The 15,144-nt window shown below is 40.5% G+C and overlaps 1 protein-coding gene across 5 annotated transcripts in view; it reads left to right on the forward strand.

The window, feature by feature from the left end:
• RALBP1 (ralA binding protein 1) overlaps nucleotides 1-12,757 on the forward strand; it is a 33,520-nt gene extending 20,763 nt beyond the window's left edge. For 4 of the 5 annotated variants that reach the window (XM_027676549.1, XM_027676568.1, XM_027676559.1 and 1 more), the window contains exons 3-10: nucleotides 3,848-4,306; nucleotides 6,116-6,465; nucleotides 7,841-8,002; nucleotides 8,477-8,608; nucleotides 9,111-9,218; nucleotides 9,997-10,118; nucleotides 10,531-10,654; nucleotides 10,931-12,757. In XM_027676549.1, coding sequence (XP_027532350.1) covers nucleotides 3,848-4,306; nucleotides 6,116-6,465; nucleotides 7,841-8,002; nucleotides 8,477-8,608; nucleotides 9,111-9,218; nucleotides 9,997-10,118; nucleotides 10,531-10,654; nucleotides 10,931-11,194 — 1,721 coding nt within the window. In that variant the 3' untranslated portion in view covers nucleotides 11,195-12,757. Of the gene's footprint in view, nucleotides 1-3,486; nucleotides 3,582-3,847; nucleotides 4,307-6,115; nucleotides 6,466-7,840; nucleotides 8,003-8,476; nucleotides 8,609-9,110; nucleotides 9,219-9,996; nucleotides 10,119-10,530; nucleotides 10,655-10,930 lie in introns of those variants that run through there. The other variant, XM_027676589.1, reaches the window with a different exon arrangement.
• Nucleotides 12,758-15,144: the final 2,387 nt, after the last annotated feature.

Consider the following 15,144-nt stretch of genomic DNA (forward strand, 5'->3'; position numbering starts at 1 on the left):
AGCTGTTCTTTTGGGAAGTAGATGAGGGCAATAGCAAGTCACTGCTGTTGCAAATAAAACATTATTTTAACTCATCTGATGAGTGGAGAAGCTCTGCATACAGTTTCCAGATCTACATACTAAGAAGTTATAGAGTTTTCTATACCTGGTAAACATTAGAGGCTCTTCATATCAAGGTTTTCTTTGAGATAAATAGGATGTGTAGCTAAATCCTATTGTACTGACAAATTACTGTGAATCTCTATATACCACTGCACATTTATCTAGCAAAGTACCATTTGCAAATAGTTTAAACGTCTACCTTTCAATGCCAGTGATTATTTTAAATCAAAACAAAGTAAGGCAAATTTCTTATTTCAGCTTCATTTGCTCTGCTGGCATAGCTCTGCAGAGTAATCTGAATGCAGAATTTGTTTGGGATTGCTGTGCTCACATCAGTGAGTTGAATACATATTAAAGACAAGCCTTTCTAATTGAAAGTTGGATAGTAAGTGTTAGTAGTGTCTGTAAGGTGGCAATCTGTGTTGATAGTAATGATACATCTTGTGGGCAGGAAGAGGAAATAGAAACCATCTACCTGAGCTCATTGTCCATTCATGTGTCTTACAGTTCTACTCAGAAATGGTATACAATTGGAAGGCAATCCCTCTGACAAATTGAAATTAGGTAACTAATGCTAGCATTGCACATTGGTCATATTTGACCTACTAATTCTTTCATATGTAAAAGCCATCCATGTTTTCTTTCAGTGAATTAATTACAGATGCTGCAGATTTCCCCAGGGAGCCGAATCAGCTGTAGAGTTATAAATTACTTTAAAACTCATCAGAGACATGATGGACAAAAAGTATCTTGTTTGATAAGTGACAGTTCTCCATAATGCAACCCTTTGAGTTAACAATAAATACTATTGCATGACTTTATAGCTTTGTTGTAAGAGTGCTGGAAGAGTATTCCCAAGTATGCAGAGTGATAGACTGATAGTGGCCTTGCTGCATGACAAAGCTTTTAAGCCTGTAAGTTAGATTTTTCTGAAGTAACACTGGATTTTTTATTATTATTATTATTTTAAAAGAGGTTTTCATAATTTTCAGTAAGATAAGGGCTATACTTTTTCTGTAGACAAAGTAGGTAGTAGATCTTAATGTATGTAGTAGATCTTACTCTTCTTATTCATTTTACTTCACATTAAAAATAACTGCAGTGAAGGCGTGCTTGTGGAAGGAAGGTCTAACAAAGCCTGAGCAAGGAACTGGCTGATAGTCCATCATGCCGGTGGAATTTGAGTATTTATTACGTTAGTACCGGTCTCCTACATTCCTACTGAATGTAGGAAAATGTCATTGGCATGTACTAGAGTGATGGGAAAATCGGGACTATTAGTACTAGAAGTCTTGAGGAAACAATGAACAGAAATATCAGTTTACTAACAGTAGGTAATACTCTTTCCACATTTAGAATTACCTGATTTGTCAAGTGGTTTTGATAATATTTCTTCTGTATAAATTTAAATTCTTTATAGTTCAATATATTGCATCACTAGTGAAAGGGATGCAGTAATTTTATTACCAAAAATACAATAAAGTAAACTGGGCTATTCTGAGAGACGTGCAAACCCCCTCTTGAAATGGGTGGGTTAAGCTCTACAAATTTGTATTAGTATTAGTAGATATTTCTAAACTTTTTTGACTTATGTTACTGAGACAAATTACAAAAGGCTGGTTTTGTATTTAACTTGCTGCTTCTTGTCTTCTCTCATGAAGTCAAGAATTACCAGTTTCAGTAGTGTGCTATTGCTGGTGCTACATTACCACAGACCTAGAAAGGCACCAGGGTTTGCGTTGCAACATGGAGTGTTGAGACATGTGAGGCAGGAGCTCTGTTGGTGGCACCGACCTCCAGGCTTGGATCCCCTGTGCTGACGTGTTCCTAGTGTGCATGTGGAACCCCATGCTGTTTGACTGGGAGCTGTCTCAGCTATCCAGCAGGAAAGACTGGAGGCAAATTGTTCCGAGGTCTGTCTGGTGAAGGTATGGCTTTCTGTTTGGAAATTACATCTGTGAAGTCCATCTTGAAACTCAGTGCCAGCCCTGTCGCATTCTCACAAAGCCAGAATGGTGATGTGTGCTCCTCCTTTGTCCTGCATCCGCAGTTCGTTATAAGAGTGAGATTTGAATCCTTAGTTTATGTACTGCAGGTTTTCCTTACCCATTTCTGGTTTTTGTTTATAAAACCAGTGAATGATATAGCCAGTAAATAGAGAGGAGGAGACCTGGTTGGTGGTTGTGCTCCAGTTAACATTTGCGTTTTTATATTAAAATCCACTTGGACAGTACCAGTTCTACAGTCTTTCATAGTCTCCTATGAAAGTGTGTGTTTGGTAGTCCTAGGGGAAGAGTCCCAGCTGGGAAGGGCGAGCTGGTCAAATAATTGTAATTATATTATAGTAGTTCCATGCTTTAATACATTTCCTATATTTATTTGGCTATTAAAAGCTATCTTCTGCAGAGCTGCTGAGGAGACTTCAAAATACAGACAGCTCCTTAGATGTGCTGAAGTAATGCTGAGAAACTTTGCAGCCTGGTATAGTTCAGAACTGGAAGAATAAAAGACCAAATGTCCTCTGGTTCTTTTGCGTAAGATCTTTCACCTAAAAAAGTTACAGCCTGTAGTCTCATGCATGATGTGCTCTCATATTATCTAAGGGGGTAATTTTCCTCTACCCAAAACTATTCACGCAGCAAGAGCACTTGGCTGTCAGTGCCTCCTCACTCGAGCAGAGGCACTGCCGTAGGTAGTGGAAGAGCCTCAAAGGATCTGTATGTAATGGGGGCTTCGCGTTGAAGCAAGAGCTTGGTGCCCGCTGCCTTGGGGGACCTGGCTAGTGCAGATGGCACATGAAATGTCATCCTTGTTGACTAGGTTTCAGGCTTACTTTTCTTATATGGGGTACTGAGTATGTAAAATTAGAATTAATGGACTTGGAAGTTGTGTTGTTTGTGGGTTGTTTTTTTGTTGGTTGAGTTTTTTTGTTAATCCACCTTTAGAGATTTTCATGTTCTTGCCTGAAGGCGAGGCAGGGCTGGCTGCAGAGGCGTAGTTAGTTAAAAGCACTGGTGTGTGTTTCAGACAGCACTTGGTGTTTTGCTGCTGGAAGAGTGTACTCAGCCCAGGGAGTTGTTTGAAGCTCTCCCACATGCTTTTTAAGGCAAATCTGCACCTTCACGGGCAGGTATTGTGCTAACGTTACTGGAATTGTTTTATTCATCTAGTGAAAAGTAAGTGTGCTAGTGCTTTTTTAGTTTTGCGTCTGTTTTATTTGAGGCTGAAACTTTACTAACTTTATACCTTAAAATTCATAATATTCTGGAAAGGGATTGGGGTTTTAAGTGGCTGAAGTTTAGTTTGTTCTTAATAGATATTTGTTAGACTTATGTGTATCTAGTAGATGATCCTTAACAGCAACTCTTATACTGTTGATTACAGGAGCATAGAGAAGTTGCCAGACAGTTGTTTTTATTTTGCATTTCCTTGACTATTAGATGGGAATCTAGCCCATAAGATGGACATTGCCATCATGAGTAAGTATATAAAGTATTCATTGTTTAGATCATTCCGGAGCTCTGTGGCTTATCTTTAGTGTGTTTATGCAACCTTGATTTAATCCTTGTCCACTAAACTATGTAACAATCAAAGAAAACCTTTTCAGGAGTCAGGCAGGTGCTATTTTTTAATTCATGTTACTTCTCTCTCTTCCCTATGTATGATTTTGTGTTCTCTCCCTGTTGCAATATGCTGTTTAGAAACTCACAGCTGTCCTCTTCCCTTCTCCTCCTTTGCCTAACAGCGGAAGGTTATGCTGCATTTCAAGAGGACAGTTCCGGTGATGAAGCTGAAAGTCCTTCAAAGTTGAAACGGTCCAAGGGAATACATGTCTTCAAGAAACCCAGCTTTTCCAAAAAGAAGGAAAAGGATTTTAAGATAAAAGAGAAACCCAAAGATGAAAAACACAAGGAAGACAAACATAAGGAAGAGAAACATAAAGAGAAGAAGTCGAAAGACTTAACTGCAGCAGATGTTGTAAAACAGTGGAAAGAGAAGAAGAAAAAGAAAAAGCCAATTCAGGAGACAGAGATACCTCAAGTGGATGTTCCGAGTCATAGACCCGTGTTTGGCATTCCTTTATCTCATGCCGTAGACAGGACCATGATGTATGATGGCATCCGCCTGCCAGCAGTTTTCCGTGAATGTATAGATTACGTAGAGAAGTATGGCATGAAATGTGAAGGCATCTACAGAGTTTCAGGTACTCTGGGCACACTGACATGAAGGTTCCTAAGGTCTTTACTTGCAATATTCTTATTATTTACCATTTCCAACACCTAGAGACTCTGTTTGTAGCTGCATTAATTTTGATTATCCAAAAGTTAATCAGGTAGCCAAAGTTAAGCAAGCCTGTAGGTATGAAATACCAGAAAAATTGCTAATATGGTGGTACTGCCTAATGGCAGTAAAAACACACCTGTTTTGGCCTTTTGTGATAGGATGGTAACAATGAATAAAATGTGTATGGCCAGCTTGTATTCTTTTTCTTCTGCAGTAGAAATACAATGGTAGCTGATTGCGAAAGCAAAAATGAGATATAATCATTTTATCACATAAACTTCCCACTAGGTTAGTTTCTCCAGTTACTTCCATTGTATGATTTTTTTTCTTAAAAACTTGTTTTCTTTCAGCAAATGTGCTAATAATCAGCAAATACAAGTTTCACTGTTTAAGCTTAGCAACAGCCAGCTAATTAATCATGGTAGTTGCATAACACCAGCTTACATAAATGAGACCTCAGTTTTAGTCACATTAAACAAAACAATCCCCTTATTTGTGAGCCACATCAGCAACGTAACTCATGTAAGTACCTCTGTGGGTACCTGTAAGGGGGCAAGAACAAAGAGAAAAGGATTTTGAGGAAAAGCATTTGAAACAGGTTGGCCAGCACTGTAAAGCAGTAATCAAACGATATCAAAGGCTTCATTAAGCTGTCTTCATGCTGTCCATCTGCATGGTATTAGGTAGGTATGCATAAATACTACAGCAGCTTAAGCAGTTGCTTTGTCTAGCCCCATGAAACATTTTGGTTGCTGGTTTTTTGTAGGCACTACGTGTTGGGAATTTTCACAGGTGTGTTTTCTGTAAATCATTTCTGCTCTGTGTACTTTGTAGGTGTTCTCCAGTGCAACAGCACCCTCTTGTGCGTGTAGGATTGTTTAAATTGAGAGCTCAGAGAGAGCATTGCATTGGCTTAATTGCATTGCAGTTGCCAGCTGTTGTGAGGGCTCATTTTGGGCATGTAACTCAGCCTATTTTACCTGGGCTGAGTGTGCCCAGTTGTACTCATTGGGTATGAGCCAAGCCATGGCAGCATACCAAGTTGGTGTAACTCAAGTGGGTGTTGAGCTTTAATGAAATTTCTCCAAGTTCAGGAACACTCGAATGTCACTGATTTATAAAAACACCTTACAGAAAATCTTGGATGGGCTGAATAATTATGTGAACACACTTTTTATTCATAGGATGCCTCAAATCAAAAATCTTGAGTGAGATTCTTCTGCTGAGGAGGGCCAGCTAGAAATCTGGAAACTAAGAAGTGTGGGTTTTGTTTTGACAGAGGAAAGCTGTTATAGGTAGAACTTGCTGCACAATATTTGAGTTGATAACATATTTGCTGCTTGGCTTAGGGATGTATAATTGAATAGCCACAAAGATGCTAAATGCAAATACACAATTGATCTTAACGTTCCCCTACCCTTCCTCACCCTATGTTATATTCCTTGATGAAGGGGAATTCTGGCAGCAGTTCTTGATTCAGAGCTCTGTCAGTGCTGTGGTTTTGTCTTCGTAGTACTAGTCAGTGCTTTTAGAACCAGTGATCACGTAATTGTGAGTTGTGATTTTCCCTTTGTTACATGTGGATAACTTTTCAGAGGTGTTCCTCAATCAGCTTAAATTGTAAAGAGAGGTGAAATAAGTGCATTTCAAAATAAAAAAAAAGTTTAAATATAACTGTTATACTTTTAGAGTCAAAATTCCTCTTAATTCTTGATCTGAATATTTTAAGGAATAAAATCAAAAGTTGACGAGCTAAAAGCAGCCTATGATCGTGAAGAGTCTCCTAACCTGGAAGAATACGAGCCCTACACAGTGGCCAGCCTGCTGAAACAGTACCTGCGAGAGCTGCCTGAAAATCTGCTTACCAAAGAGCTCACGTCCCGCTTTGAAGATGCTTGTGGAAAGAGCACAGAGGCTGAGAAAGTTCAGGAGTGCCAGAGACTGCTGAAAGAGTTGCCAGAGTGTAACCACCTCCTAATTTCTTGGCTGATTGTGCATATGGACCATGTTATTGCAGAGGAACTGGAAACAAAAATGAACATCCAGAATATTTCTATAGTGCTCAGCCCTACTGTCCAGGTACGTGCACCACACAGCAGGTGTTAGAGCACAACTTCAGCCCAAGAAAGACTTCTTTGTAGCAATTGTCGTGCTGGTGGGAATTGGGTATTGTCTGATACAGTTAAGCTAAATTACAGCTTTTGCTTATGCCTCGGGAGCCCGAAATTCTGGGAAAGGGGGAACAAAAGGCTTTCCACATGTGAGCTTGCATACTATGGGTCTGATATTTGGGTTACTATGATAGTATTAGAAAGACCGCTGTCTGTGTTTTAATTCTGTCATGAACAGCAGTAATTTAATGTTGAAATTGTCCAATAATTCGTGCAGATACACAATTTCTGTGGGCTTCTGATTCAGTGATAATTTAGTGAAGACTAAATTGTTGCTTAATTTTAATATCAAGCCAATGAACCTTGTCCAGCACATAGATCTTCTGGTGCAGTGATGGTGTGGGTAAAATGTCTTTGGTGTCTGCAGTCAAATGGCTGGGGAAAAACAACTGACTTCATTTTCCAGTAAGATATTGTGGTTTCTAGATTGATTGATTCCTTAATAAACATCTTGGAAACATTTAATTTAAATTCGTCCTATGCATCATGAAAACATGGCATTATTGGGTGTGGGCCTTCCAGAACAAACCCCACACTTTAGAAAAGCTTGACTTTATAATTAAGAGTCCAGGTGGAGGCCCAGTAGCAAAAGGGCTGGATGTTATTCTTGGCTGTTTTGCTGAGCCAAACACCTTTCTAGCTGAGAAAAGAGGTAACAATTAACATAAAACAGTGCAGGCCCAATCGTGTTTTGTTGGTAACTAGATCTTAGCAATTAAAGTGCAGGTAGTGACAGAACTCTAATATTTGTTTCAGGATAATTTTTTTAATTTTAATGGAAGATACAGTATCAAAATACGTACTTGCTTCTGTCTGATGTTAAAACAGGGAATACATTGGAAGATCTTTTCAAACTGCTTTTTTTCTACTATATTAAATCATCTGAGAGAGAAACTGTAGAAAATACTGCAGGTTGGGGTAGGAGAGAGAAGGTGTAGCCAGCCATCAGCCATAACATAGTACGGTTGGTATTCCCTTTTACTAACTACTTTTACCTCAGTACAAAGAAAGATTTAATATATTTCTGTATCTACCAAAGATGGAAATAATTATGGTAGGCTAAGACACGTGAAGATTCTGAGTTCAACATGAAAATGCCTCAGATGCACAGGTAAGAGAGACAGTGAAGTGACTCCTTAATGCCAGTGCTGCATTGTTCGAAGTGTCATTTTTAATCCAGATTTGAATCTCTTAGTTTCTCATGAAACTGGCATGACTGTGGATCACAGAAAGGCATACCAAAGGCTGCTGTTTCCAGTATCCTGTCTGTCCTTTCTTTGCAGATCAGCAATCGTGTCCTGTATGTGTTTTTTACACATGTTCAGGAGTTCTTTGGGAATGTGACTCTAAAGCAGGTGACAAAACCCCTTCGCTGGTCAAATATGGCAACAATGCCAGCACTTCCAGAAACACAAGAAAGCATCAAAGAAGAAATCAGACGACAGGTTGGCAATTACTTTAGTATCTTTCTGTTTATCTTTGCCCTGGGTTTTATACATTCAGTAGTAAATTCTGATAAATTTCTAACATACTTATTAATTCCATCACAATTATCGTATCAGTGGAGACCACTGGAAAGAGACTGATGGTTTTCTTTCCTTTTTCACGCGTATAAAGTTGTTACGGTCTTGTGATGATCACAGCTGTGTCATTCACAGAGTGCTTTGCTATATAGTTCAATACTTTTATTGTGGGAGGAAGGTCAGGAGAGCATATTAAAGAGGGTGGTTTCTTTAGTATTGCACTTCTGCTGGCTCTACGTCACGTGCTGAGTCTATGTTAACACTTGTTCGTTGACATGTCAAGGTTTGAAAACCAGAATTCCCAGCCTGTTGCCACAAAGCCAAAAAGATTTTCCTTTTCAGTCTGCCCTGCTGTGATATATTAAAGACACTGAACTTCTTTGGCAATATTTCTAGGAGTTCCTACTGAACTGTTTACACAGAGACTTGCAGGCAGGCATAAAAGACTTATCCAAAGAAGAGAGACTCTGGGAGGTGCAAAGAATCTTAACAGCTCTTAAGAGGAAGCTAAGAGAAGCTAAGAGACAGGTGGGTAACTTCTCTGTGTATTGGCCAGACATCTAAATTATGGATCCATAATCTGAGACAGTGCAGAGGCACACAGATCAAACCATGTTTCATTCTTTTTACTGCAGATTTTCTCAACTTTACATTCCTGATGAGCAATTGTGTTTTCTGCTTAGCTGGCTCTCCCTAGGGACAGGGAGATCTTTGCAGCTGTTCACAAAAAAAATACGTGTGTGATTAAAAACTTAGTGTTTGACAGAGCATGTATTCACGATATGCTTAAAACATCATATCCTGGAGTGCCAAGAGGAATTACTGGGAGACTCAGGGTTAAGAAGCTTGAGAAGCATTTTTTAAACTGTTCTGTGTCCCAGAGAAGGGACAGACCTCACTGAAAGCTTTCAAGACAACTGAAATGGTGGTTCTAAATTTGGGAAGTAATACATTCAAAAAAATCTTTCTTAGAGTAACTAGAGTGACTGGGGAAGGTGTCCTTTTAAATGTTGTTCTCTTTCTCTGGCAGGAGTGTGAAACAAAGATTGCACAAGAAATTGCTAGCCTTTCAAAGGAGGATGTCTCCAAAGAAGAAATGAATGAGAATGAAGAAGTTATAAATATTCTGCTTGCACAGGTAGCTGGCAGGCACTCACCTGTTTGCCTTTTGGTATTCTATATTTCAGATATATTGAACGCTCCTTTGTCCCTTCTAATGCAATGGGACATTGAAGGCTTAACAGGGTCTCTCTGTGCATTAAAACACAAGGCTTTGTTTTAAAGGTAGGTAAAGCAGGGAAGGAAAGCTGACTGCAGGAGTGAACCCAGAGCTGAGCAGACTCTTGTTAACAGCAGGAAGGAGACACTGTGCAACAAAAAAAAAAAAAAAAAAAAAAAAAGATAAAAGTAGCCTTTGTTGTTAATGTACTTAGAAAGCACTTCCAAATCAAGCCAGTTTTAATACCATTAAACTGCTTTACTGCTGATCAAAGGAAGTAAGGCAACTATTTTGGCTTTTTTGCCTTCCGTTGCTTCCCCCAGTAGCTCTGATCTTCTCCCCACTGTACCTTCCTCCTTATATTCATCTTGAAAGACATATAATTTAGTTTTTCTAGTTATTTTACTGGTTGGCCTGAGCTTTCCCCTGTGATTTAAGGAAAGGCAGCCAAACATGCCAGGATTTGATGTGTCATCAACACAACTATTCAGTACAGCAATCATCTTGGGGATTCAGAACAGACATTGTTGGGTTTGAATTTATTTTTGCTTTGAGGTCTTGATGGATCAGAGTTCAAAGCAGACATGCTAACCACTGCTACTGAAAGTGTTTCAGAGAACAGCATCATCTCATACTTACTGTATGCTCCTGTAGGAAATATAGTCAAGAGTTTAAGTGAACTAACTGATCATTGCAGGAGAACGAGATTTTAACAGAACAGGAAGAACTGCTGGCCATGGAGCAGTTTCTGCGGAGACAGATTGCCTCAGAGAAGGAAGAAATAGATCGTCTCCGAGCAGAAATAGCTGAAATACAAAGGTAAGAGGGACAGTTCACATCAGAGCCCTGCCAGGCGAGCACACATTGATTACAACTACACACATGCTTTGCTGAAATAATACTCTAGACTACACTTAAAAGCTCACCCAGCAAACATCACAGCGGAAAGCCACTTATTTTTATTCAAGTCTCAACAAATTTGGATCTTTCAGGATATTTTCTGTTGTTTTAACTGGAATTATGATCTGAGGGAAACTAGGCCCTGTGCTGTAAAAAAATCCCTCTTGGAAATCACTGCTTTATTAAGCATTGAAAGGAAAGTCTGATTTATTTATTTTTTTAAAAACCACTGGCAGATGATTTGGTGAGTGCAAGTTAACTGTCTTATGCTGCCACAGTTCTGGCAGACTTGAGGAAGTGCTTAAATCAGGATTTGTCACTGGTCTTTCAGTCGCCAGCAGCATGGCCGAAGTGAAACTGAGGAATATTCTTCTGAGAGTGAAAGTGAGAGTGAAGATGAGGAGGAACTGCAGGTCATCCTGGAGGATTTGCAGAGACAGAATGAGGAACTGGAGGTAAGATTTGGTTCTTAGCATTCATTGGTTCTCTTCCCTTAGCAGTTACTTGCTGGAGCCTGTGCAGAGATGTTTGCACATGTGCAAACTGGTTGTTTTGCATCAGTTCTGCCCAGGCTGTGACCCACACACCCACGTTTTTAAGTTACTGTTGTGTGTAAGTCCCCGCTGCTGTCTGAGCTGGCAGCAACACTTCACTGCAGTGCTAAAACCCCCCAAGCTACAGCAGTTCTTTGTCAGAGGGAGCCCTGACGTTTGGTTTTCCTTCCTTAAAAGATAAAGAACAATCACCTGAACCAAGCGATTCACGAGGAGCGAGAGGCCATCATAGAGCTGCGGGTGCAGCTCCGGCTGCTGCAGCGAGCCAAGTCAGAGCAGCAGGTGCAGGAGGAAGAGGAGCCAGAAAAACGCGGGGGCGTTTCTCAGCAGCAAAGAGACACTGTCCTGGAGACAAAAGCAGCCAAAGAGCAGCCAAAAGCAAGCAAGGAGCAGCAAGTCAAGCCATCGCCAAGTAAAGACAGGAAAGAAACTCCGATTTGATCAGGCTCCTTGGCTATGCATAAAATCAACTGAACTGTGCAAATTACTGTAATTTGAGTCTAACTGCACAAATTATTGCTGGCTGTGTACATTCTGTAAAGAAACTTTTCTTTTAAGCCCTGGAGACTTTTGTCTCTAATACTTGTGGCTTCTACTCATCAGACTCAGGTGAGTTTGGAGAGGCCAGAAGAGTTTTTCAGTTAGTATCAGATTATTTCAAAACTGGTTTCCTTCAGGTGATTTAAAATAATTCAGTAACAGTTTTATTTCAAACCAAAATCATTATTGACATTCACTGGAGCAGAATTGGAAAATATCATTTTCAGTAAACAAACAAAAACCCACACACACTTACTAATTATTTGCCTTGTGGATCTGTTCATCCTCATTCACCATTATTTCTGCTTATTAACCGAGTCACTTCTTGCTTGTGCCTTTGATACCTTTCTGATGCAGATTATATACAAGGGAGCTTTAAATTTACTCTGGGTTGGCTGAAACGGTGGGAGACTGTGGGGTATCGTGTTTACCTGACATGCCCTTAAGCTTCATTTTTGTTCTGAGATGTACTGAGTAAGTGTAAAAACTTGAGAGATGTTATTTATGTCCCCGTATGATGGAAATGTTCATCAAGAGCCGTTCATGTCTTTTAGCGGTGTAGGTAACACACTGACTCATTTATTAACCACCCTCATCACACCTGTTCAAGACAGGCCCTGTTCACACTGCTGCCATGTAGCCAAGAGCTTTGTCTTCATCCATCCTAAATGCTTCCATCCCTCAGAGATAGCCGCTGCTTGTAGGCAGGGATGGGAATGGGTTATATCACTTGGGATGTGTCTGCCTGACCAAGCAATACAGCACTTCCCCTGCACAAGTGCCAGTCACTTGTGCTTTCCCAGTAAGCCCGAAGGATGACATCAGGGGGAAGCACCGGAGGTTCAGCAATAGCCTCCCTTGTGGTGGTGTTTAAAAAACCAACCACCCCCATCTGGGACTTGCTTTTGGTTTGGCTGTTTTAACTGCTTCTACCCTTCAAAATCCTCCACCCACGCTGGCATTTAAGGGTCATTTAATGTTTTGGATACACTCATGAGACTCATCCATCAAACCATATATAGACAGAAACTCCACAGAGTGCATATAGGCTATCTTATTTTTTAATCTGGATATTTATTTTCAGCACCTGTTGGATGTGGTGGTATTCTTTATCTATTGCACTGTTGTGAATCATTGGCCATGATTTGATTTTGTACAAATAATGCTTTGATATGTTATAGAAAACAGCATAGTATTTTTTTAAAATTTGGAAAAAAGTTTATAAACACAGAAAATGTGATCAGATGACAAATGTAAACTAAAGCATTCTCCCTTGCCTTCGTTACATACATTTTATATTTGCTGGCAATATTTAAACTTTTTGTTTGTTTAATTCACACTAATTCCTATTGAATTGTCATGGATTTTTCTAATGTTCTTCAGACAAATCTCTTAATATCGGTTAACTTTTATTTTGTTAGGATTGTATTTATCAAGCAAATAAATTCAACAGCCATTTGAAAGTAGTTGCTCATTTATCTACTTCACAGTGCAAATCACAGTGATTCATCTTGGGTGGCTACCTGCAGTTCAGAAGTTTCTATGAAAAATTAATTTGGGCTTTGTTAATAACTCTTCTCTGAAAGAGAAGGCAACTGAATGTCATAGAAAGTTCTGTAACTCAGGTGAAAATCAAGTTAAATTTGATCAAATTAAAGATTTTAAGCCTTTGCTTCCCTGTTACCACTAGAGTTTTGAGTTATGAAGGCAAAACCATCCTGTTTACTCACATCATTCCTTCTACCACATGGACACTGCTCTCAAGGCATGTTGCCACAGAGGTCTGAAACAGAGGTGGAATTGCTGCTCCTGCAGTAGCGCAGCAACTGTAACCAGAGGCTTGGCTTCAAACCCTCGGAGGATGTTTCTTTGATGTGATCTCACATTCTGTGCCACAGCCCTGCCAGGAGGGGGTAGGGCAGGGCACTGCTCTTCCTGCTGCCCCTTACCCAGCCCTTCCCATTGAAACAGCCCCAGAACAGCAGTGATTGGAGAGGCTGCTGTGGCGGTTGTGAATAATTGGCAAAAAAAGCTAAAGCTAATTTCAGATAAAGTGGAAAGTAATTACAGTACAATAATCTGAATGTGCTGTTCAGATCCTGTTATAAGCTGCCTTATCAATCCCCAGGGCCTTGGAACAAAATCTGTGAGCAGCAGTTGCTCAGGTGATTGCCTCCCACACAGGGCACCAACACTGCCTGCACAGCAGCCTGGCTACCTGCACCAAGGACATACATGTCCTGAACAACCAGTTTGTCTAAATTAAAGTATCATTTAAATTGACTTAAAGTAATCCTCTTTCCTTAGAGCACAGACAACCTTAGAGCTTGTATGTGCTGAGTGCAGCAACAGAACCTCTGTCAGACCCTGTAGACAAAAAGCCAGATTGACTTAGTTTACTGGAAAAAGGGAACAGGCCCACAATGTTCCAGTGTTCTGAACTTAACAAAACATTGTGACAGTCTGATGTGGCCCATCAGCTTCCTTCTTGAAAATCTGAGTGTTTCCACAGAGAAGGCAGGGGGTGATGGGACAAGGGACAACTATACACCTTGTTTTTCTAGCACAAGCCTGGAACAGATTTTGTCAGATCAGTCAGAAGTTAAAAGGAGGAAGAAGCCCTGTATGAACAAGTCACTAGGACTACTGTGCCAACATGAACCAGGGCACAAACCTGGGGTTTGCCAGCAGCAGGGTACTTGCATCTAACTGAGAACAGGATAGCCTTTATACCCATAGAAGTACTGCAACTGCACAGTGAACCAACCTCAGACATCTGGCACAATGAGCAGGATTTTTACTTCTCAGTAAGTCTTTTTGCTCTGAAAAACAGGAGCCTGAACTGGTATTGTCTGAACAGTTTAAAAGGGTGGGGGTTACTTTATTTGTTGAAAAATAGGAAAAGAATAAACAATGAGCAATACTTCTCTCAGAGCACATCCCTACCACAAGTCTGAAAACATAAGCTTGTGTCGAAGGCCTTGCAGGATCCCAGCCAGCCTTACAGGTTTCCTGGGCTCTGCCGTGTGCACACCAGGTTTCCATTGCTGGCACAGCTTCACTCTCACCGAGGCCAAAGCCATCTGTGCTGGTATGATTGTGGAAGGTTTCCTCTCCAGTGCAGCGAGGTACTCTGAAAGCACTGTCTTGTAACACAGTCCTACAGGGAACCATGTAAGGGGCTCCAGAAACTCATTGTCCTTTATGATGAAGGGCCACTGTACAGGAGCTTCCACTTCCATCACCAATTCCCATACTAGCACTGGAGGGATTAATTTTCATCTCTGTGTCCCATCAGATTAATGAGATAAGTCTAATTTTTAAAATCTGTGTACTGAAGCCAAGAATTTTACAACTGACCATGTAAAGCTACTCCCTTTCAGTTAAAAAGAATAACAAAGCATCGACCCAAGTCTCTGCCAGAAAGGTCTGATCAAGCTTAATCTGTCAAGGTTCTCATTTCTCAGCATGCATCTCTGACTCATAACTTCATCTGCAGAAGGAAAAATGCCTCATCCAGATCAAATATGGCTTATATCCAACAGCACAAGTCCTCCAGTGTTCTTTAAAACACACTCCAACAACAGAATGAGCAGCTCCATGTCCCATACCAGGGCATAGCTGTCAGTCCTTCCTATCCCAGGGTGAGGAGGCACAGTCTCACTGGCGCAGCCTCAGGCCAAGCCCTGGCTGCTCCTCCACCCCTCTCACAGATGTGGATATCCAAAGTGACACCTGCCAGGACAAGCCTCTCTCTGGCTCAGCACCGGCTCTTTCACTGCTGACCCTCCTAGACACAATGGACTGCTACCAAGTTTCATCTGGAGTTTCTTGTGCCACGGTCTTGGCAA

Source organism: Neopelma chrysocephalum, unplaced genomic scaffold (genome assembly GCF_003984885.1).
Source record: "Neopelma chrysocephalum unplaced genomic scaffold, ASM398488v2 Primary Assembly neopelma1_22, whole genome shotgun sequence".
Taxonomy (NCBI): domain Eukaryota; kingdom Metazoa; phylum Chordata; class Aves; order Passeriformes; family Pipridae; genus Neopelma; species Neopelma chrysocephalum.